This window comes from Papilio polytes, unplaced genomic scaffold (assembly GCF_000836215.1).
Source record: "Papilio polytes unplaced genomic scaffold, Ppol_1.0 DF821067.1, whole genome shotgun sequence".
Taxonomy (NCBI): Eukaryota; Metazoa; Arthropoda; class Insecta; order Lepidoptera; family Papilionidae; genus Papilio; species Papilio polytes.
The window spans coordinates 1,173,919-1,197,787 of NW_013528137.1; the positions used below are offsets into that span (position 1 = coordinate 1,173,919).

General features: G+C 31.3%; 2 protein-coding genes across 3 annotated transcripts in view; one reads left to right on the plus strand and one right to left on the minus strand.

The window, feature by feature from the left end:
- The window catches only part of LOC106109853 (regulation of nuclear pre-mRNA domain-containing protein 1B), a 4,820-nt gene extending 566 nt beyond the window's left edge, over window positions 1-4,254 (minus strand). Inside the window, exons 1-5 of the mRNA XM_013291491.1 lie at window positions 4,035-4,254; window positions 3,520-3,756; window positions 2,901-3,124; window positions 2,144-2,252; window positions 850-1,025 (exon numbers count right to left, since the gene is read on the minus strand). Coding sequence (XP_013146945.1) covers window positions 850-1,025; window positions 2,144-2,252; window positions 2,901-3,124; window positions 3,520-3,756; window positions 4,035-4,185 — 897 coding nt within the window. The 5' untranslated portion in view covers window positions 4,186-4,254. The remainder of the gene's footprint in view (window positions 1-849; window positions 1,026-2,143; window positions 2,253-2,900; window positions 3,125-3,519; window positions 3,757-4,034) is intronic.
- A 2,448-nt stretch (window positions 4,255-6,702) lies between these two features.
- LOC106109805 (brevican core protein-like) overlaps window positions 6,703-23,869 on the plus strand; it is a 62,481-nt gene continuing 45,314 nt past the window's right edge. Inside the window, exon 1 of one of the 2 annotated variants that reach the window (XM_013291419.1) lies at window positions 6,703-7,020. In XM_013291419.1, the coding sequence (XP_013146873.1) occupies window positions 6,924-7,020 (97 nt within the window). In that variant the 5' untranslated portion in view covers window positions 6,703-6,923. The remainder of the gene's footprint in view (window positions 7,021-23,869) is intronic. The other variant, XM_013291420.1, reaches the window with a different exon arrangement.

Below are 23,869 nucleotides of genomic sequence, written 5' to 3' on the forward strand. Positions count from 1 at the left end.
ATGGAAAGCTACCGCTGCCCATAAACATCCACAATTGCAGATGCGTTGCCTACCCTTAATTGATGGAGGAGGAGACGCACATAAAGAGGACTTTACCCCTTCCTATGCGTCTTCTCTACCGTCAAATCCACTTTTCCTTCCTATCCTTTCCTCTTAAGAAAAACGTGGAAAGGTACTAAATTAGGCCTCCGGCACCACACTCATCAGACGTAACACAGAATTGCTTCCACTTCACGCCTGTTTTCTGGCGTGGCGAGCCGGCCCATTCGTGCGAAGATGTTAAAGCGGACTCTACCACTGTTATCTATACCTCTTTAGATTATTCAAGCATGTAGATTGTGAGAAAATATATAACAAGCTTTTTAAAAGTCAATAACAATAATAATAGACCCTTTTTACTGTTCCGCAAACTCTATACAAATTATACCTTGACCTAGAATACAAAATCTTAACCTGAGTTTTCTCCTTTGGAACACCTTTTTTTAATGTGCTTAAAGAAATTAGTCCCATATTCCGCTGTCATACATGATTTCATATTCACAGTCCAGGTCCTATAGATCTAACTTTGACCTGGACCCCTTGCCCACTATAGTGGGGAAGGGGTCTAACTCTAGGTACAGTCAGAAAAAATAGTGGTATACCTCATTTACTCATTTAAATGTATACTTATCGAGACGATATAGAAATTTAAATAATTACCGATAAGATCTAGCTTTTAAATATGTCTATACGAAAAAAATCTTTACACGACTAATTACTTTTTAATCTCCGCACTACTACCTAATTGGTTATTTGTAAGGATGAGTCTGTAGAAAGTGTATCACCGCGTATGTCCTCGCCTGTACATACCTCTAGCCGGGCCTCCGCCTGCTTGGCGAGGTCTCTCTGCGCCTGAGCGAAGTCCCGCAGCATGCCCGCCACCCGCCTTCTCTTCTCCAACTCCTCGGACAGCCTCAGGTTGTACTCCGCGAGCAGTTCCACAGCGGAGTTCACTACCGTACTCAGACTGAGCGCGGCTTCCTTATCTGGAATAAATGGTTGACTTTCTAATGGCTCTTGGTAGTCCAAATATCGTGGTTTTTTTATCAAAGAGTATGTAAGGGATGGGAAAATGTGATACAGAGTGCAATGTAGTTCTGTAATGCAATTTTTAGGGCCTGTCCCACCACTGGCTGATAGAGGCTCAGATAGCTTAAAAATGACGTAACTCAGGTAAGGGAACAAAATCTGATATTTCCATCACATATTTCATTAGACAATTTACAATTTGATGGGACAGGCCTTAAATGTAGTTAAAGGTCCCTTAAAATTTGGTATTGTGGTAAATTGAGCCTTTCTCAGGTTTTGCATATAGTTATAATAATAAACTAGTTGTTAATTTATTAATAACAATACAATCTAGGGTAAATGTAGGGTGTTCGTAAATAGTTTATAGAGTTCAAACTCTGAGCAAAATCTTTTATTGAGTTTAACTTAAGTACAAAACGAAAATTCGCGGCTTACTGATTTTTTAGGTTATCATTCAAGTAATTTACGTTAGAATATTATTATTTAAATATAGTTATGCAGTAATTTGTTCCTAGTTCTTGACTAATAGCATCAACAGTGCAAGTTACCATTGCACTGTAAGATAGAAAACTATTTTTGCTACCAGTTAATATAACTGTAAATTATAAATTATTAAATGTTCAAACCACTGGACTAAGTTATATGTAACTATGATTAGCTGATAGATTTAAAAATGAAATGACTATACAGGTTTATTTTTATTTCAATGAGTGCTAAAGGAATTTCAGTGTTATATTTTTTATCATAATTTGAAGGTCAAAATAACTGACTAGTAAGTGTATCATAGTTTAACAAACTTATCTGGACTAATAGTACTCATATTTTGTTTTTTTTTTAGAAAATATCACAAGTAATATGACCACAACATAAGACAGCTACAGTCAGATAAGCCAACTGGCAGTTTTTAGGGAGTGCTCCACTATTTCTCACTGGGCCAAATAAATTTGTCGCACTAGTAATTGCAGACTGCATAAAACAGATGTATAAATGAAACAAAATTCGTTTGTATCAACATTTATTTGTATAATTATAACAAAAACTGCTTGATGCAGTCTGTGGTAGTGATTGTTGTTACCTGCTAACTTAGATAATAACTGAACTTCGGATACTTCCGGAGGCAGAGAGGCGATCCTTTCCCTCACAGCCTCGTCACTTGATGCACTTGATTCTAACTCTAATAAAGCCTGCAATAATTAATTATTAAAAATTAGTGATTAACAATTTACTGAATTTATTTGTTTAATACTAGCTTTTGCCGCCATCAATCATACTAATCTTACTCATGTTATAAATGCGAAAGTTATATGGATGGATGTTTGTTAGAGTTTGTAGCCTAAACGGCTTAATGGATTTTGATGAAATTTGGTATAGATGTAGAGGATAGGCTGGAAGTACACATAGGTTGCTCACTTTTGTTTTTTTTAATTTCATGCGGACGGAAGCTAGTACTGAATAAAAAACTTAATAAGTAGTTACTTCAGACTACATCTGCACATTTTAATGGACATTTGTCAGGATCTTCTGGAGATAGGGTAACAAATATCCATCCATACGTTTTAAGATTTGCATTTTTACATTCATTATTGATTTAAAAAAATTGCTTCAAAATTGTATATCTAATAAATTAGATGGGATTTTTGTTTTTTTTGTGTTATTATTTGTTGCAAATTGTTACTGTTTTGTAGGTTATTATAATATTTCTTGTTGGTAAAAATTTATAAATATAAATAAATCAAGAATTTACCAGCTTTATTACTACTTTGTAGCATTTAGGCTGTATTTACATACCAACTACAAAAAAGTAAACATTTAAAAAAAATATTATACCATACCTTTATTAACTCTTCAGGTTCTGGAGGATCACCAGGTGGGGTCTTTGGACTGAGTGTGACATGTGTTTCTATATGACCGTCAATTTCCACCTTTGTTTCACTTCTCCGTCTTTCTCTATTTTCTTTATTTTCTAACTTTGGCTTCTTCTCAGTCTCTTTTACTTCTTCCTTTACATCTGTTTTACGTTTTGTCCCTTGATTTGGTATTGCATCGTTTGGATCCACTGGAATATAAAATTTTAATACAGACTAAATTGAAAAATTTAAATAAAAATGTCTTGTGATTATTTTTAAATGCCAGAAAGAAGAGACCACATTAATTCTTATATGCTCTTAAACATGTAGTCATTATTATTTACTTCTCAAATTAGTAACTTAAAAAAAAGTTTAAAAAATTTAAAATCCTGTTAAAATGAAAAACTTGACTTTTCAATGAAACTAACTAGGCTGAAGTCATGTAAAGACAGGGAATAGATATATTTAATTTTTGCGTTTTATAAATAGAACTGGGCAGAAACTATTACTAAAGTGTTATCTTGGTTTGTGCATACATCATATAAAATTGCCTATGGTTACTAATAATTTATTTTAATATTAAAATAAATTCATGAATACTTACTGGCTTCTTTAAATTCTTGTATCTTCTCAGCATCATAGACACCTCTTTCTTGCCAAATGGACAATATCCTATGCAATGATTGCTTGGTTTTTGCATTAATACCTGTTTTGGCCATGTGCTGGAAAGTTGGCACGAGCACCTCACCAAATTCTTTGCCATATTCTGGACCCTTCTTTTTACTGTTTTGTATCACGTCATTTGCAAGGTACATAAAAGTGAGCTGTTTACTGTCTTTTGCTAAAAGAACAATTTATTATTAGAGTATTGAGGCATGCAGTACATTTAGCTGAAAAGATATATTTTTGTTTTAACAATCATGATCACCTAGCCAACTTTTATATATTAAGGAATAATTCCAGAAACTTCATAAATACTGTTTATGTAACCAAAATAAAATGTTTCAGTACAAAACTTTTAAATCACTGTAAATATGTTTTAATCATTCATGTTAATAATTTCACTGTTTCTATACATAATTAAACGATATGATGTACTCAAGGAAAATTACAGGTTACCTTTTAACAATTCTTTAAACCAAGTTTTAACTATGGCAGCGTGGTGTTTGCGATGGTGAATTAACCATAAAGACAACGTTTGGATACTTTGTTGACTTGAATTCAGGTCTTGAAGTTTACGAACTAAAGCATTTTCAGTAAAACCTGCCATGTCCTCACTAAAATTGATTTAATCACAATTCACAACAAACGACAATATTTCCACCGCGAAATAAAATAATGTGACATTGACAGTTGTTTTTTTTTTGCACAGATTTCGTGCGTTCAATTGGAAAACAGACTAAATAAATGCCTGCTCGAATTTAAAAAAAGATCATTAAATTGGTTCTAACTATTTGGAAGGTAAGGAAATCATCGTAATTTTTTTTTTTAAATTAATATTAAATCAGTACAGGTCGTTTAAAATATACTTATAGGAGTGTTGGCCTAGACTAGACGGCACTGCTACATTATTCTCGAAGATAGTTTGCCGTTATCATAATATTGGTTAAAATCAGTCTAGTATTTTTTTAACTTTATTTAGATTTAAAACAAAGGACCGAAAAATATTTTTAAAGTAAACCTATCACACAATAGCGATCGTAATTACCTACTGATAAACCAAAAAAGTGTATTTTGGCTACGAAAACGCAGTTGTATTTTATTGATTATGAGTATTCCCTTCGAACTGCAAATGAGATTAATTTTCCTGTGTCTGATTGATATGACATCCGCTAAATACTGCAAGCACGAAAAAGGTCTGACGTCTTGATAAGATCTAAAATATGTCGATGATTACATATTTCAGTCGAGAAACAAAAAACGACAAAAAACAAAGTCCTTTAAGGAAATTGTCATGGCTGATAAATGTTGAGGTCGTTGGTACAGTACCCTCATAACTTTCTCAACAATCTGTTCAAATATTAACAAGACACTTCCTGACGTAAATGCTACACACGATGTAAAATATTTGTTGTAACGTCACATAAATATGCTATATGATTGTACGAGGGATCCGCCTTTTGTAAGTAATATAGCAAATGAACGAATGAACATGTAGATTGAAGATACACTTGAGATTATTACTATTTTTTCTCAACCTTGAGGCGTTAAAATAATACTACAAACAGCAGGGCAATCTTCAATATAAAATATAACCTAAACAGGAATATGAAAATTCGGGCCTGGAGAAACTTAAATCGTCAATTTATATGTGTGCAAAGAATATAGTGCCATGTGTTCTTAACATGGAGAGGTTTTTTGTATTCCTAATCAGGCTATATTGATTCAATAAAATTTAAGCGATGAAATTACGATTCTACAAATAAGAGCAAAACAGTCTGTCTGTCGGCTGACTGGATGGTTTTTTGCTTAACCTATATCTTTTCCTTTCTTATCGATATTTTGTCCTTTGAATTCCGGTATTAAGCATTTCAAATCGTTTACATTTGCATAGTTTATTTTACGTACCATCATCTTCGTGGTACTAACATCAGTTTAATGATGTTTTAAACCGGTTTTAATTCGATGTTATGATTTGTATGCGACTTTGAATTTGCGTTTACTTACCTAAAAACTGCAAAATAGGTAAAACAAAGATTTGTAGTTACTTTTTTGAAATGTAAGATTTAGGGCCTGTCCCACCACTGGCTGATAGCTTAAAAACGTTGTCACTGTTAGAAAATATAACAAAAACCGATACTTCCCACATATTATACACGTTGGATTTTTACCAGACATTTTACAAGTATTTGGTAGGACTGACTCTTAATCTTTAATTAACTAAATACAAGCTTAGTATCTAGATACTATCGACCATCAGATCACACACAAAAGTAAAGAGCGGATAAAAGCAAGCAAAAAAAGCAAAAACAAGCAAACATTTGTAATAATATTACCGATAATCGTAATTTCTGATTATGCATTAAATGACACTGCAAATTAGGTTAGGTTTCCATTGGAGTATAGTGTAATACACTAACTCTGCTGTTCTAACTACTACTTTGTGTAATCAAGCATTAGTGTGCAAACTTTAGTGCGTTCCGGTCTACAAGACGTATGCTAGCGCAATTAATGACTTAACAAGACGGCACCATACCATCAGGAGTAAACGCAAATTAACTGTCATTTGTATTACAAAATTATGGGTAACATAGGGCCTTATTTTATTGTGTAAGTCTTTGGGTGTAGATTACAAATGTATTATCGGCAAGGGAATTGATTTTTGATTTGATTTATCGATTTACATATATGTTCACTGTTTGTTCATTTGGATCTTTCTTGAAGAACCGCTTATTGGACGCTTACTTATTCTGCTTGAATGTGCATTACCAGTATTTTAAACTTTACGGACAAATGCGAATCTACTTATATGAAAAAAAAAATATGATTAGAACTTTTACGTAATTAGATCTTATTGTTTTAATATTAATAAAGTTTTGGTCATAAAGTACACATAAAGCAAAATTATAGTACAAGTATTCCATTGGTATGTTTAATCGTGACCTTGCAATTGGCGAAGACGTTGCGATGCGATGCGTCTAATTTTAATTTATAGACTGGTCCAACTTGAAATCCTACAATAGTGGTTTTCGTAAAATAGTTTTTATCGTGTTATGTTAAGGTGCATTGATGGACCTTAAATATGGTCCTTCGTGGATACACTCGATCTTTCTCCCGTATACGCACCTGCGCTCGCGCGGTTCGTCTCAGTACAGTTTTAAAAGGCCACCACGGAACGCGGCAACCGTCAACCGCGTCCGCTGAATCCGCGCGAAAATGAAATCGAGTTTCTAAATTCGAACGTTCGATTTTTTTTAGCAATAAAAACTCTTTGCTGTCAAAACATCTTTCGATTCGTATTTAATTTTTTTACTTTTACAACTTTTTACTAAAGATAGCGTGATAAAAATGCAATTCTTCAGCCTCAGTTACGTGTTTAGTGTAGTTTTGATATCGATAGTTTTATTAGCCCGTGCTCAAAGGCCTAACAATCAACGTGACCTCGGTGAGTACATTGAATTAAAAAGAAACTATAGTTTTCATTAAAATACAGTAAGAACAAGAATGTTGTTTTAGCAATCCTAAGCTCGATTTGCCCATAGATCGCACTAATGACCCTCAGAGTTATAGTTCAAAAATGTGATTAACTTCACGCAATCTCATTGCGTTGGAACGTCCAATAAAATGAATCTGCCTTGATTTATGACGACATAAATTTTTATTGTCGTATGTAAAAATTTAAATCTGTAATTTAAATAAAATTTTCGATTCGATTTTCTTTTCAAAATAAACATATTTTGAAAAGAAAATCGGAAAATACGTAATTCTAAGTATTAATTTTTTTTACGGTTTCTGTAAAAATATCAAGGAGATAATAGTTCAAAATTATGTAAACAGAAGTCATGCGGAATTAGTTGTTACTTTTTCATATTATAGCTAATAAGTATTTTATTATTAAGTTTTTTACAGTTCGATAGCCTATTACCTTGACCATGATATACATGTCAATTAAACTCTGATTTTTATAACATTTCTCACTAATTAAATCTTGTTAATTGTGAATTAAAATCTACAAATAATTATTCTCAACTATGGTACGGTTTACTTTTTAATTTTCACTAAAGCAGGTGTTTAATGATTGAGTCGGAACACCTTTCATCGTGTTATATAACGAGTGACCGTGATTATATATAAGTATATAACATAGTGTTTGGGATCCGTTGCCTACGATACCACTTTTACTTTTAGTGACACAACTGCGAGTGAGATTTCTCTCGCCAGTTAATGACAGCCTTAAGTATACGCTAAGATATATTGATAATTTGATGTACTATGTATATTAGATTGGTGTAATATAGTATATTAGATTCAGAATAGTAAAATTAATAACAGTAATTAAGGTTTTGTGAATTCAATATGGTCGTCGCCAGGACAGGGTAGCTGCTCCTCCTTAAAGCCTCGAAAACTGTAAAATATATGTAAAAATTTAATCGAAATTCAAGGTCTTAGATTCTACAAACCCTAGAAACCCTTATAGATAACTCAAAAACTACTGCTTAGTTGTTTGACATATTGACTAGTTTGTTGATAGCAGTACGATGTAAAAATTCAATGGAATTTTATTACTACTCCCCTTGATCATCCCTCTAGGTAAACGAGTGGCGACACCAATAGAATTTATATAACATCTGTATTTTTTATATAATGATATGTCTAAAATCTAATATAATTAAGAAAAAGAAAAGTAATAGCTTACAACGAAATTATCTTTGAACTTGACTTTTAAAAGACAATCTTTATGTCTTGATCAAGGTTGTAAGTAAAATTATCAATTTGTTCAAAATACGAGGATTTTATAGAACATATAGCTTTTTAACCTGTTTCATAGAATCGTGTAAGCATGTGTAGAAATATTTCAAACCTCGTCAGCCCTATTCATTTTATGTAGATTTAATAGTATTTCGTGAGGAAGGCGATTGTCGGAACATAACAAACCCGTTTAGAACTATCTCTATATTAACATCAGTATTGTTTGGGCGTTCGTTTTATTACTATTTTGTACTATGATATTAACATTGACAATTACAAATTACAATTAATTTGGAGGACGAAAACCCGGTGCGCCGACCCTACGGGGTAGGATAAGGCAGGGGAGATGATGATGATGAATTACTACTAAAAAAAAAGTAATAAATGGTATTCAATTTTTGTTTATGTTTTAAGTTCAAAATAGCAATATTCATCTTTCCCCGGACATGTATTATGTGACTAAATAATAAACAATCTATAGTGGAAGACAATATATTTAGTAACTTTTAAGGTTAATTTACAAATGCAGGAATTTCGGAAGTTGTTAAAAATTAAACGTCATTAACTTTACTCTACAAAAAAGGTTATGTCCTTTAAGTTATCTTAAAATGGTTTAAATTTAATTAGCTATTGAAACGAATTATTAATGGCCATGGGTTATTTAATTATATCGTATTTCAGTTAAAAATATCACATATTGGAATCAATATTTTACGATATTGTTAAAATACAAAGTTAATAGAAGCTGTAATGATATACATGATGTCATAGTATTGTATTATTATTATTCTTGTGACTGATTCTGAACGACTTTGACATATACTTACTGGAGCGTGTCATTATATCTTTCAACCTGTGATTAACTCCATTATTATAGTTAATTTTAATTAAGAATGCAGTCGCAGTGTTATTACGAATTAAACTGTGCAGCATTCTGTATTACAAGTCATCAGCTTTTGCTATCGACTTCGTTTACAAATTAAATCATGCTGTTAACACACATTAAAAAAAAACAGGCGAATTAAGTACCTCCTTCTTTTGGGAAGTCGGTCAAAAAAAAATAGCCATTGCGTTCTTTTAGACCACGTTCTACAATGCTTTGCGAGATCTGTTCTGGATCTGTTTTTGTTCTGGAGATACTGAATATAAAATCTACATTCCTTCCCTCTAGGCATTTACTTAGTCATCCATTTTTATAATAACTTGCTCTACAGGAGGGTCGGCGCAGTATGTGCATCTCTTCCATACATCTCTATCAGTCGTCATATCTGTATCCACTCCCTTCTTAAGCATATCCTATTTCGCACAATCCATCTATACTTTCGTCGTTTTTCCTCTACCTTTGTAGCCATCCATCCATTGAAAATGATTCGAAAATTAAAATTAGAAATGGTGCCTCTAAGATTGGTCAAGTCGTTATGTTGGCTTTGTTTAAAATGATTAAAGAATAAATTAACATAATCGAAAATCTCAAGTCTAGACTTTGAATCAATAACCAATAAATATTAGAATACCATTGTCGTTTCAAGTAAATTCAATAAAATAATTTTAAAAGTTCACATATTCATAACATGTAAGTCATGTAATATTCATAAAGTTAATATAAATTATTAGTAAATCTAACAAATTATATTATTGTTATACGAATGGAAATATTAATCACATTTGCTTGTTTTTATAGAAAATGATTGAGATCGCTTGGTAAAATTTTATTCAAAAGGTATTATTATGTCAGCATTATTATTCTTATTGGCATTTAAGTTATATCTTATTATTAGCTTTTATGTTAATATGAAGAGATGATTTATTTAACTTTTTATTATTATTTTTCTTATAACATAAGGTGGCAAACAAGCAAGCGGCCATCTAAATCCGCCAAAATGGCGAAGCGACCGCTGCCCATAGACATCCTCAATTGCAGATACGTTGCCTACCCTTATCCGACGAAGGAAAAGACACACATAAAGAAGATATTTCCCCCTTCCTATGCATTTCCTCCACCGTCAAATCCACTTCCCCTTCCCATCCTCTCTTTATACGAAAAGGGTGGTAATGAGAAAGGGACTTTAATTAGGCCTCCGGCACCACAAGCATTATTATTATTATTATTTAGTTAACTTTAATGTCTATAGGTTATGGTGTTAGTGTGACATTTTTATTCATCAACTTCATAAGTTTTGTAAACCGATGGTTATATAAATTAAAAAAGCGTCTATAAAACAACAAAGCTTGTTGGCTGATGCTGGCCGATGTATACTTTTAACAAACATTTGTAATATGACACTTTCTATTTCGTAAGATTGCTAAAAAGTGCGTAATCACAATTAATAGAATGCATTAAATATTCAGCGACGAGGGAATAGGTTGATGCAAATAGCTACAAGTTGGTTTCTATTATACAGATTAAAAAACAATTATTTTCAGCTCATCTCTTTTGTACAAAATACGCAAGTCATCGTATTGAAAATTTGGTTGAGTTAAAATTGACTAGTGTTCTGTTTTACATACTTCGATCAACGAAAAATTTTTGCTTGTAGATTGAAAGGTTATTTGAGTATTTCTGTAATTGAAGGGATATTTAATTTATAAAACTTAGTAAATAATAGAAGTCGCTATTTACTTGTTTTTATTACAATTAGTAGTTTTGGATTAAGTTAAAGAATCTTGGTTTATTCGTGTGTGCTGCAGTCTTATTCTGTTTCAAATGGCAATTAAAAGATAAATACTAATCAGAGAAAGATTTTGTCTAAAGAAGAGTAAAAAACATTTTCTAAATTAAATAGAATTTCGATAAAACGTTATCTGATAAAAAATAGATTGTTAGGATATTGAAAAATGTTTGTTAAACTTTCTCTCAGAGATATCTATTAGCGCTTTGTCGTAACGCGAAGATTCTATTCATAGAATACTTTTGCTTAGCCAAAAAATAGTTGCCAGTGTAAAAAATGTTGCTATTAGATAAATAGATTTTGAAAAGACTGGCTGGAAACAATTTAAATAAAAACAACACCAAGCTATATTGCTTGGTAAATTGTTATTTTTTTATTTTTGTTTTGTTTTTTATTTAGTGTTTCTATTACATTATCACGTAATAGGTAATACTGATTTTAAACATAACATATAGCTTAAGTCGAGACTTCTTACAATATTTTTTTAGAGGTTACTTTTATTAACTAAAGATAACTTCTTAAATTAATACAATTCTAACATATTATTGAATGTAATAAATATGAATTAAATAAATATTTAACCTAAAGTATACTTATTTCCGTTATAATTATTAAAATCATCATACTAACGTCAGTGTTACGTGATACGCTTTTAAACGTGTCAGGAAATATGACGGAGCAAAATGAGTGGCATTTGACCTTCTGTTCCTGATATTAGTTACATTTTTTGGACTATTATTTAAAAATACGTTCTATATCCACGTCTCCATAAGAATCACTGATCTCTTAAAATGGATAGCATTACGTTCCTATTAAAACACGCTGGTGGATGTTGCTGAGAGTTAATTCTGTTCCATTATTCTAATCCAAATACCAACAAATAGGCACAAAATCTTAGCATGTCCATTTTTAAAGTAGCTATTTATATAAATATACTCGTCTGTTTATTTTTTAATTAAGTTTTTACACAAGTGTTTCGTCAGAGAAAACTCAATATGATTTTCTAATCGTCATATTGACCTCGACCAACTGTTTATTGTTTGCATATTTTCCTTCTAGCATAATAATTATGTAAGTGTTGCGAAAAGTGTGATATATGTTGATGAACGTAACATTTAATTTATAATTTATTTGAAAGATTTATAATGACAGTTTTTGCATACAGATATGAATATAATAACTGCCAAATTATACAATTAAAACTGTGTTTATTTAAATTAAATTTTGAAAGTCGGCCTACGCCCAATGAGGTTAAGTAATAATAAGTTACTTGGATTAGCTCATTTTTGTTTTAACATAGTTTATAAAATAAAGTTATATGACTATAATGACATATATTGGTATCCTTCTTATTATCTTTGATAAAATGAGATGCCACTAGTTTGTCAATAAAAGAGTTGAAATTTATAGTTCCGGAGGTGCGAGTTAATTGGTAAATACAGTTAAATGCGTCATAGCTTTGAAAACTGAATTAGTGATCCGATATCTCAAAATTAGATTTTGTGAAAACTGGGTCATATGGTCAACGGAAGAAAATTGATTCAAATATTGACAGTATTCTATACTAATGTTATAAAGAGAAAAGATTTGTTTTTTTTTGTATGTATTGTAATCATACTAATAATATAAATGCGAAAGTTTATATGGATGGATGGATGGATGGACAGATATATATTTGTTAAACTTTGTAGCCTAAACGGCTGAACGAATTTCGATAAAATTTGGTATAGATGTAGGTAGTAGAAGATAGTCTGGAAGAACACATATTCATTCCACGCGGAAGAAGTCGCGGGCGAAAGCTAGTTCCGATTTCGAAAATTCTTTCACCACTAAAAGCTAAGTTATCAGTGAGTAACATACATTTTTTATTTTACGCAGACGAAATCGCGAGCAACAGCTAGTTTTGTAATTTAAGGATTCCTAAGACATGTTCAAGGAAACAAGCGAATAGACAATAACAGATTCTTATTATATTTATAAATATCGCTAAAAATTGATATTTAATATGATTTGCGTACATTATTTTCAATTTAAGCATAGATTTATGTAAATCAGAATCAGAAGCGTTATGAATATAAATTAATCACGTTTCAAAGATTTTTATTAATTCGAACGCGCCTTAATTATTCTCTAAATCGTTTACAATTTGTTTTATATCTCGGCGTTAAATGTTATGTGCGAATATTACATAACTATATCTCTTAATTGTTAGTTTAGGAAATAACTGATTTAGTAACCTTTTTTTCAATCTAAAACAAATATTACGATGTTTTTTCTAATGATTGTAATAACCAATCCACGGAAATAAAACCAAATTGTGTAAATAAACTAATCTACTTTCCAGACTTATTAAAATAGACATACAATATAAGTAATCTAGCACCAATAGCCTAATGGTTTGGGGTACGGACTACTGATCTCGCGGTCGAGGGTTCGACCATGCCATTCGACAATTGTGAACCATATCCTAGCACAAGCTTAGAGCTTAGTTGGAATGGTTAAAGGAAATATTAGTAAATTGACAAAAATCTACTGGTATTTAAAAAAAAATCTTGTGACTTAAGCAAAGTACATAATAATTTAGTAAGGCCCTAGGCTCATAGGCGTCTAGCTGATGATTTAGATTAGGTCTACGGAGGGGCAGTTACCATGAATGTTGTCTTATTCGAAGTATTTTTTATCTGCCCCTGTCCTGCCTAACGACGTCTTTGGGCCTACCGATGTTCCACATTGGATATATAAATATTATCAAGTTCCCTGGAATAGTTGCTAAAAATTGCCATAATATTAGATTTTAATGGTCTATGGACTTTACTTAACACCAAAAAGCTGTATTTACTACATTTTTATAGTTTTACAACGTTGTATTAATCTTCAAATAATTTGGGTATATAAAAAATTGATTATAATTAACAAATTATAGGCTTTGAACTTTGTTAGTTTGATTGCCAGGTATAATTTGTTACTCGCGACCTTAACCTTTGTATGACTATGTGGCGATCGGACGGAGGCGCTTGTAATGACGAACTTACTGACTTTATACATTGCAACATATACACATGTGTGTTAGATTTTTTTTCTATAAAAATATTATTCATTTGTTTATATTCAGAAATGAAGATAATTTCAACTATTAATACGTTTATAACATCAATCTTTAGAATGGTAAGGACTATAATCTATTTACAGAATTATGTCTTCATTTTTACTACTTTATTTGAAACTCTTTGTAATAATCTTGTCTTTAAATCGCTTATCTCTACAGACTTGGAGAAAATCCGAATGTTTGGATCATCATGTTAATATCAATTTATTTTAAGAAACAAAAAAAAGAATTGCACATTTTACAACCTGCCAGATTTAAATTGAGAAACATTGCTTTTTAATTTTTGATGAGCTTGTGACGTCAAAAAAGGTTTTATGCGTTGCATATAATGTAAGTATTGTGAAATAATACGAGTTGCTTGAACTAGATGCTCGTTGGATTGTCACCTGTTTGTGTAATACATACATACAAGTATCTTAAGCATTACATTTAATCGTTCTTAACAGTAATTACAACATATATGGTACAATATTAATTGTTAGAACGAGATTGTTATGTTGTTACATGTCGTTGGCTGTTATGATTGTTTTGACAGGTAAAATAAAGATTAAAACGGTAAATGTATCGATAGAATTATTAAGAAAAAAAAAATAAGTGATCATTTTCCATTGTGTTACCATCTCTAGATTTACGAGTAAAGTTGGTCTTGAAAGTACGTAGTACACGTAGTGATAAAAAAACCAATACTTTCTTACATCGGGCAAAATTAACATAAGGTATTATTTAAATGTATTTGTTACGTAAAATGCTCTCAAAACAAGTCGATCTCACCGTAAAATTCGACTGAAGTAATAAGACTTGTCTCTGCTTTTCAAAGGTAAAGGATGAAAACATGTTTTTACACAAGTTTAGAGATGGGAACGCAGATTTAGATACCTTTGTATGCAAATGACACAATTTATAGCTGAGGTTCTGGTAGAGATTTTATACAGCGATTTGATGAAATTTTATTTTACGGTTCTCTGTTGCACCGATATAAGAGGACAAAGCATATTGACGGTTCTTACGTAAACTTAAGTAACTGTTAATTTTGAAAGAGGACCATTTTTTATTAAACATGTATACCTTAAGTTCTATTTAATATAATACATAGTGATGAAAATTTACTATACTTTGGACGGAATAAATAAAAAACATTACGTTAAGTGTACTTTGTTAGTTCTTCAGGTTTTATGCTAACTTATTTATACAAAACAAAACGGTACAAAAGGGTTTTTTAATGTTATCAATGCACAAAACAACGTAGTAATTTCAATACCAAATACTCGCTTGACAACGAAGTAACAACAATTTTGCAAGTAACAAAAAATTGCAAGCTCCTAAGGACATTTAGTTATGACTTATTTTATGTTCCTTGTGTCGATTTGTATTGAAATTCGCATAAGGGTTTACATAATTTATTTAAAAACTTGGATTGTAGGTGATAATAATTTGCTTGTTGATGTATTTCACGCAATATTTTTATATAGTTTCGTAAAATTCTGTTTTTACCCAAGTTTAGGTTAACAAAGTTTTGCATTTTGCAGCTTTGCATGTTTTTTGGTGTTACATAATAGATTTTTTTAATAATTAAATTATGCATCGTAATCATAAAATTCACAATATGTGAAATAATTTGCGTCATGTATAAATTTATTTAAAATTTCGATTTTAATATTAAAAACTATTAACCTTTATCTAAATGTTATTATGACATTTATGTTTTATTGTTACATTTTGATGAATAAAATCAATTTTTTTTTTACATTAGTCATAAATTTGAAATTGACAAATTTCAATTAATATACTAAAAATCTAGAAAAGTAATATGATAATGTTTTCATAAATTTTAATGAACATTTTTGTTCAATAAAATATTTTTATGCAACACCAATTACGCAATGCGCTTTTATTCAAATTAGACTGGATATCTGAGCCAATATTTCACTTGGAAATAATAATGCAAAGTTATTAAATCGATTTTTTTAATTAATTATTTTGATTACTTTTATATACACTTAAGCCCTTTTCCTATCCAATATTTGTGTATGTATATTCGTTCCCTTTCACAAAGATAGTTTATACTGCGTCCTTAGGGAAAGGAAAGCTTTTTCTCTTAATTAAAGGCTTTCGAGAAGATTGCCACAGAGTAGTATAACAGCTTCAAATAACCTATACAGAAACATATTGCTATCTCCATTTAATCAAAAAGTGTAACGGAGATGAGAGTATACTTTTGTGCAAGAATTTCGTTTTTCGGGCTTTTAGTCTTCTTCTCATTTCCACCCTTTTAGTATAATACAAAGAATGATGGAGGAGGGTATGCATGTAGGGGAAACTTCTCTTTTTACGTCCCAATCTCTAACTTTCAAATATAGACAACTTATTTTGAAATTGAGGATGTTTAGGCAGTGGTCGTTTGGCTATTTTGGCGGATAATGACCACTTGCAGATTAAATTAGTCAGAACTTACGTTTAGAATATTTTAAACACTTTAATATTATCTGTAATCTATACTTCTATACTATTATAATAAAGCGTAAACACACATTTCTTTGTTGCCTAAGATGTCAGCAATTACAGCATATTTTTGAATAATTCTCTTTTTAATAAAAAGCCCTACAGTTACGTCATGCTTTAGGCTATATATTTTCACGCCATTAAACTTAGGGGGTATATATTTTGGATAAAAACCCTAATGTGGGAAAGAGATCATAAGTTCCTGCCATCATCAAGAAAGAAAGTTTTCTAAGGTTTGTCATGTCATTTTGACATTTGCTATTGATAATTTGACAAATGTAAACAATAAAATAATTTTTTCATAATTTCATGCGGATGAAGCCACACGGGAACAGTTATAGTAGATTACATTATAAGTTATGAAAATAAATTCTATCGCGGCATTTTTTATTGACTCACATAAGGCTTTTAACGTCGTTAACGTGTCCTTAACTAAAGTCAAGGTATGTTGTACTGTATATTGATGTGTATTGTATAAGTAAACATATTTCTTAAGGTATGTGTTTGTGCGTATATACGAGTATCACGTGTTTTGTCGTGCTCATAGACTTATCACTTGTATGGAATTTTTTAATGTATCAGAGGACCAATGTCTACAAGACAATAGGAGTCTTATTAAAAAGTTAACTTTCAAATTTGGAATGGTTGAAGTCTAATTCCAGAACGTTCTATAGGTACTGGAGCATTCTGTACGGTCGTGAAATAAGGAAATGTCTATATACTTTCCGAAGCTTAACTTGTTAGCAACCAGTCCTAAACTGGAGCAGTGTGCTTATGTAGGTATACATTTATAAATTCCTAATCTAAGTTTGACTACGTTATTGAGCAACAACACTTTCTTTTAGCATGTTTTGGAATGTTTATTTTTACATATTCTTATGTAATTATTCATTATGGGTTATATTTATAATTTTAGTGTTATTAGTCTTTTCAGATGATGTTTTCTAGATTATACAACTTAGGTTAACCTACTTTTTATGGATATTGTCATCTATGATTCCAATAATAGTGTTTACATTAGTAATTAATTTGTGCATAATCTAAATATTAAAACTATGAGAACTTTACAATTGAAAATGTACAAGAAACATTTTTACTTAAAAATTAAATTCACTACAGTTAGTCAAAATCCTTAGTGGTCACAGCAATTGATTGTTGAAGTGTATTATAACATTTATTGTTACTGTTCATGCCATTTAAGGTATCGATACGTGGCAATATACAGAGTGAGCTTGCCGCAACAGCGTGATAGGTTTTCCAGACGATTGGAACAGCCATCTAGGGATGCCAAATTGAATGTTGCACACACGATGTCGTGTCGAGAGAGCGCTCTTATTAATTTTGCCTCATTCTATTGCACTATTTTCATGATTATCTTTTTTTAATTATTAATTGCTTGTTGCGATAAAAATGTGAAGAACGAATCGCAAATGCATGACTGATTGGGTTCGTGGAAGATGAAAGGGATTTTACAAAGATCTATAAAGATAAACAATGAAGTAATATAGAAATGACAGGCATTCAGATAATTTTAGTTGTTAATTTCTCCAAGTATTCAAACTCTGAAAGTAGATGATCACTTACATCGGTTATCGTTTAATCTTCATCATCCACTTGCCCTTATCCCTCATCCCTGGAGGGTCGGCACAGTATGTGCTGCTCTTCCATACATCTCTATCAACCGTCATGTCTGAATCTGAATCTGTATAATATCCGAACTTTAATAACGCTAAGAGGCCATGATCTTCAACTAGGTTTAATTTTACACCACTTGTTAAACGTCATAGTCAGATAAGCGATTCGGCATGACCTCATTTCCCAGGCTCCAGTTTTTCGCGTCGTTCGTAGCTTGCATTGCTGTTGCGACCCACTTCGCTCTATCTGGAAGCGGTTATCTTAACGACTCGCCCCAGAGACAATGCTATAAAATTATATCTATAATGTAACGGTTGCTCTCTCTACGCCCGACGTTCAGTCTACAACGTGCTTTGGATGCCAATGGTTTCAGAGGGTTTTGATAAGTTATTCTTTTCAGTTGATAGTGTTATTACACTTGTATCTTATGTACTTAAATGACAATAAGATGAATCTGTAGACAGCAAAGTTGTATAAATAATTAAAGATATTAAGTTAACTAAGCATATTTCATCTACATTGTACAATTTTGTTTTTAAATACGGCATTATTTCCAATTCTACTTTTATATTACTAAAACTTAAATTGTTGATAAAAACAGTTAATTTATCAAAGAAGAGTAAATAGTTATTTGTTGCTTGTAATTGATTTCATAACAGCTGGCTATAGCGCGTACCATTTTTCGACTCCATCGCCACTTTCAGCGAGTGATAGCAGTCAAGCGCTGGCTTTACGAACATGAAAAAACGTAAATAATATAGTGAATTTCTATTGCCATCCTGCAAAACGTGCAACTAATTCAATCGTTAGGGTGAATTCCAGTGGTCGAGTCAGCGCTGTTCATACCGTGCTCACTGCAATTAATGCAGTCTGCAGCCAATTGCACAATACAGAATATACGAAAATTCTACATTAAATTCAGAATACCATTATTGGATTTGAAAAAAAGTTTTGATTTTTTCTGGAAGTTCAGGTGGTTTACCTTTGCATTCATCGTTATTCACATTTTCGAATGATTACGAACGCAACCTTCTTATAATTTTGAACAACACCGTCTTCGATAAAAAATATAATTTATTTTCCTCAAACTGTTAATGACTAATAATTATTCGGATAGTTAATTGTTACGTAACTTAATAAAATCCGACCCAATTGTTCGTCGGAGCGAATAAAAGAGATATCCTTTGATTTTAAAAAGTTATAATTCAATTACGAAATTATTCTCCGGTCTGATCATCTCTTGCGAAGTTTAAGGAAACGTTGCTAACTTTTGAACGAATTTCTGTGTTAATTAAATACGATTTTCAAACTAATTAGTGTCTGTGTTAATTACAGTCACATTTTCAAGTCTATTAATAAATCTTTTGTAATTTCTTAATTGAAATCAATTCTTTATTATACTTTAGAACACTGGCTTCCAGCACAACTAGCATCAGACCATACGCAGAATGCGAAGTTGGCGCGGTGGGGCGACAGAAAGGGTCACCAAAATCTACGAATTACAGTGCATTATATAAGAATGTAAACAACAGAAAAACACCTATTGAATAGTTTCATCTATAAACTTTTATAAAACCAGACGTTCTTTTGTTCTGGTCCTTGAAGACGCGACCAAAGTGTAGTAGGAGAAATCCACACTGAGGGACTTTTAAGACCGTTTAAACGACTCGGTGTAATGTTTACTGTTTCCTAATTTCATTTACGTCGACTTAGCATTTCACAGGATACCGCGGAGTGATTATCATAATTACGTTGCATGCTCTAGTTTGCCGGCACAATGGCACGGCATCACGGCAGACGTTATGGCGTTGCGTTAAAAAATCTTGTTATGACAAAGTAGCAGATAATGTTCTTTGTATTGTTTTAGTTTAATTATTGTGTATGATAAGTGATATGTTTAGTTTGCAAATCTATGTATCTATACATATAATAAAATTGGAGTGTCTGTTTGTAATATCAAAAGAAAAAATCCAGATTTCAGGAAGATGATGTATTTATGTTACTGATAGCGAAAATTGCATTTAAAAAAATTTATCTGTCTGTCTGTCCGCAAGCCGCGTTTGTTTCAAGTAATCTCTGAAACGGCTGGACCGATTTAGAGTGGACTTTCACTGAAAAGGGTAGCTGATTTTACAAGCTACTTTTTATCTTAATATTGCGTGGACGAAGTCGTGGTCAACAGCTAGTATTTCTAATATAATTGATAAGACATGTAAGTTGGTAAATCGCTTGTTTTATTTTGGAGAAATTAGTCGCAAATATCTTGGTCTTATCGCTTTCTTTTATAATAAACAAAATGGTTAAAAAAAATTAAGAATGTTGCGACTCTCATGCCCATAGGCAGTTGTACGTATTGCCCATCAACAATGTCCTGATGCAGCTTTCTCGTTTATTCAATTGTTATAAATTATTCCTTATATAAAAAATATAAACTTTGACGTAAAAACTATTACTTTAAATATGTACTTTTGAAGTTAACTAATGTTTTTATCCATACTAATATTATAAAGAGGAAAGATTTGTATTTTTGTATGTATTGAATTAACTCAAAAACTATTGGACCGATTTTAAAAATTCTTTCACCTTTAGAAAGGTAATTTATCTGTAAGTAACATATGCTATATTTTATAATTTCATGCGCGCGAAGTCGCGAGCAAAAGCTAGTTTTGTATAAAACACTGTGAATATAAAGTAAATTTTAAATTAGTTAAATGACAGATATAGACAGATATGTTTACAATCTGTACCGCCTTATAAGGTAAGTTGAGACACTTTTATGATCAAATACAAATATCTCTCATGTTTTTATGCTAATCTTTTTTATGGTTATTATATTATGGCGCCTAAATTTATAAGGAATACTTCATAGCGATAAATTCTAACAAGTTCGGTAGATTTTTTTTCAATAAGGAATTTGTGTAAACCATTCGTTTTTTAAATACCTTTTCTGCTGTTGTAAGCAATTATACGTCTAAAAACTTCAGGTTTTCTTTAAAATTTACTCGTGGACGTTGAACTTAAACCATTATTTTTATTAGATGTTTATCTAAATTATAAACAGCCATTTACATACGTCAACGCCCCGATAGTGCTTTTTAAAATAAAAATAGTTTCTTTTCTCCACAAAATGTCTATTAATAATGTTATTGACCTATGATAAAATTGGAAAAAAATTATCTATTGATTACAAATTGCCTCATTATAAATTATACAAGCATTTCTAGAAAACAAACAAGATATGTCTTTTGAGATTCAGGATTTTATTTCACCTAATACTTTGAGAATAATGTTACATAAAAAAAGAAGAAACATGTACATACTGTTACTAATATTTTTTTAAAAGTTTCCTATTGAATATACTTATGTAGGTTGTAATGTTTTTATTCCAGTCTATAATTTCAGGAACTTTTTAGCTTAAAATCGCTTGTTTTTAAAAACTCTAGGATCACTATTAAATAAGGCTTTATTTCAAGCTAATTGACGTCGTTATCGTCCTTGTTTTAATTTTATTTATTTAATTCGCTAAAATATTTCAATACTGATGGTGGAATTACCTTAAAGCCTAATATGGTAATAATATGTACCAACTTTATCGCTACCTCATTCTTCATATTAATTAAATGTAAATACAGTTTTTACTTACTAAATGGTTCCCGAATATTCTAGTAATAGTTCTACATTCAGAAATTACTGACAACTTTTGATATTTAAAGCCAACGCCTCTATTTGGTTAAATTATAAGACATTGCTGAGGTAAAATGTACATTTTCTGCAAACATATTTACAAGATTTAGCCCGCGACTCCGTTCTTGTGGATTAAAATAAAATAAGTAGACAATGTGTTCTTTCAAACTATCCTACAGATATATGCCAAATTTCATCGAAAGCTGTTCATATTTAGGGCACAAACTCTAACAAACATCTGTCTAAACTCTCGAATATAGGACTAACAAAGTTTAGTTTAAAAGTTGCGTGTAAAATGGAATAAATAGCTTAAAAACATATCAATACGGAAAATTCTTATTAAACTCAATGTTAGTTATAAAACGCTGTTATGCACCGAGTTAAAAGCATGTACATTTGTGATTACGCGTTTATCCCTTGCATTCACTTTCATGTAGAGCACTCAATCTGGGTCGCTGTGGGCTCTCTTGTTGGTTCGTTGTGAACATACTTATGATGACTGTTTTTACGACATCCGTATAATTTCTTGTTTATGTTACCTTGTAAAGGATGTTACGGAAATTTTGGTTATTATTCTTAAAACTACGCACCTATGCTTCTAATCTATTTTATTTCTTATTTATGGCTCTCCCTCAGCGATTTGGGCCAGGCACCTATGCTTAAAACTTACCATTCATCTACCAGATAAGAGGGTTATATCTTTCGCGTATTTTTCTATGTATATGGGATTGTATTCTTGTAAATACCATTGTTACATTACTACATGTTAACTTAGAAGTAGAAATGTATCATGTTTTGTAGAGATCTTAATTTATTATGTAGTGTTAAAGTGCCTTTAACATGCACATTGTGGAATTGCTTACTTGTTTATGTGCACATTTGTATTATTTATACGCGAGGAAAGAAATTCTAATACACTCTATGGCTCTTAAACGATATCACAACCGTTATTCATACTTTAGGTTATTTTAGTGGCTATAAATATTTCTACGCTTCGAATATTAGAATTATGATTTAGTTCCGAAATGATATCGTAAACAAATACTTAAATATGTCGCAATAAGAAGAAGAAATCAATTTAAATTTCCCATAATTAGAACACGAGCACCGCCAAGCGACTTTCGAGAGAACTTAGATCATTCTGAAAATAGGGATCGTTGCGAGAACATTGTTTGAACGACATGAGCTTGGTGGATCGATGATATTCAGACTTAGGAGCATTGTGAATGTATTCCTTGAATCCGACTTTACTCATGACCGCCTACACATGGTATCGAGTAGTAATAATTCTGATATCGTAGCTCAAGCCTACAAATAAATATTTTTAATAAGATGAGAGCGAACCAAGGACTATTAGTTTACTTGCATTTTCCTGATCTTAGTTTTTAAACAATCTCAATATTATTTGGATCAGTATTAAGGATCGGATAAAGAATAGCAAAAAGTACGAAATGGAATTTCTTGTTTTTCCAAACTTCTGTCATCGTAATTCCAACGCTATTGCATTTACACATTTGCATAATATAATGAGGTGTTTGTTTTTTTGGGCCTGAGTTAAAAGTGAAAATTTTACGTTACGTAACCGACGTAAATACAAGTTACAGTCATGCGGTGGCCAGAATATAAAATTATAAATTGTTATTTCATATAAAAATCACTGAAGTTTTTAAATGAGTTTTAAAACCATTTTATTCCTGATGATTCATAAGTAACCCCATTTTGAAAAAGATTCTGTTTAAGTCATAACCTTTCGGAGATTGGACTTTGGGTTGGAGTGTATCAGACGAGACATTTAACTATGCTCAACAAAAAAAAATCAGACGAATTTACGAAGTTAAAAATGGAATTAACAAGATGCATTAATTATTTTCAATGATCTGAGTGAGGTTTTTTATTTCCGTTTTGTTAACGAATTGACTGGCAACATCGACAGCTGTCATTGCAAAGAAATG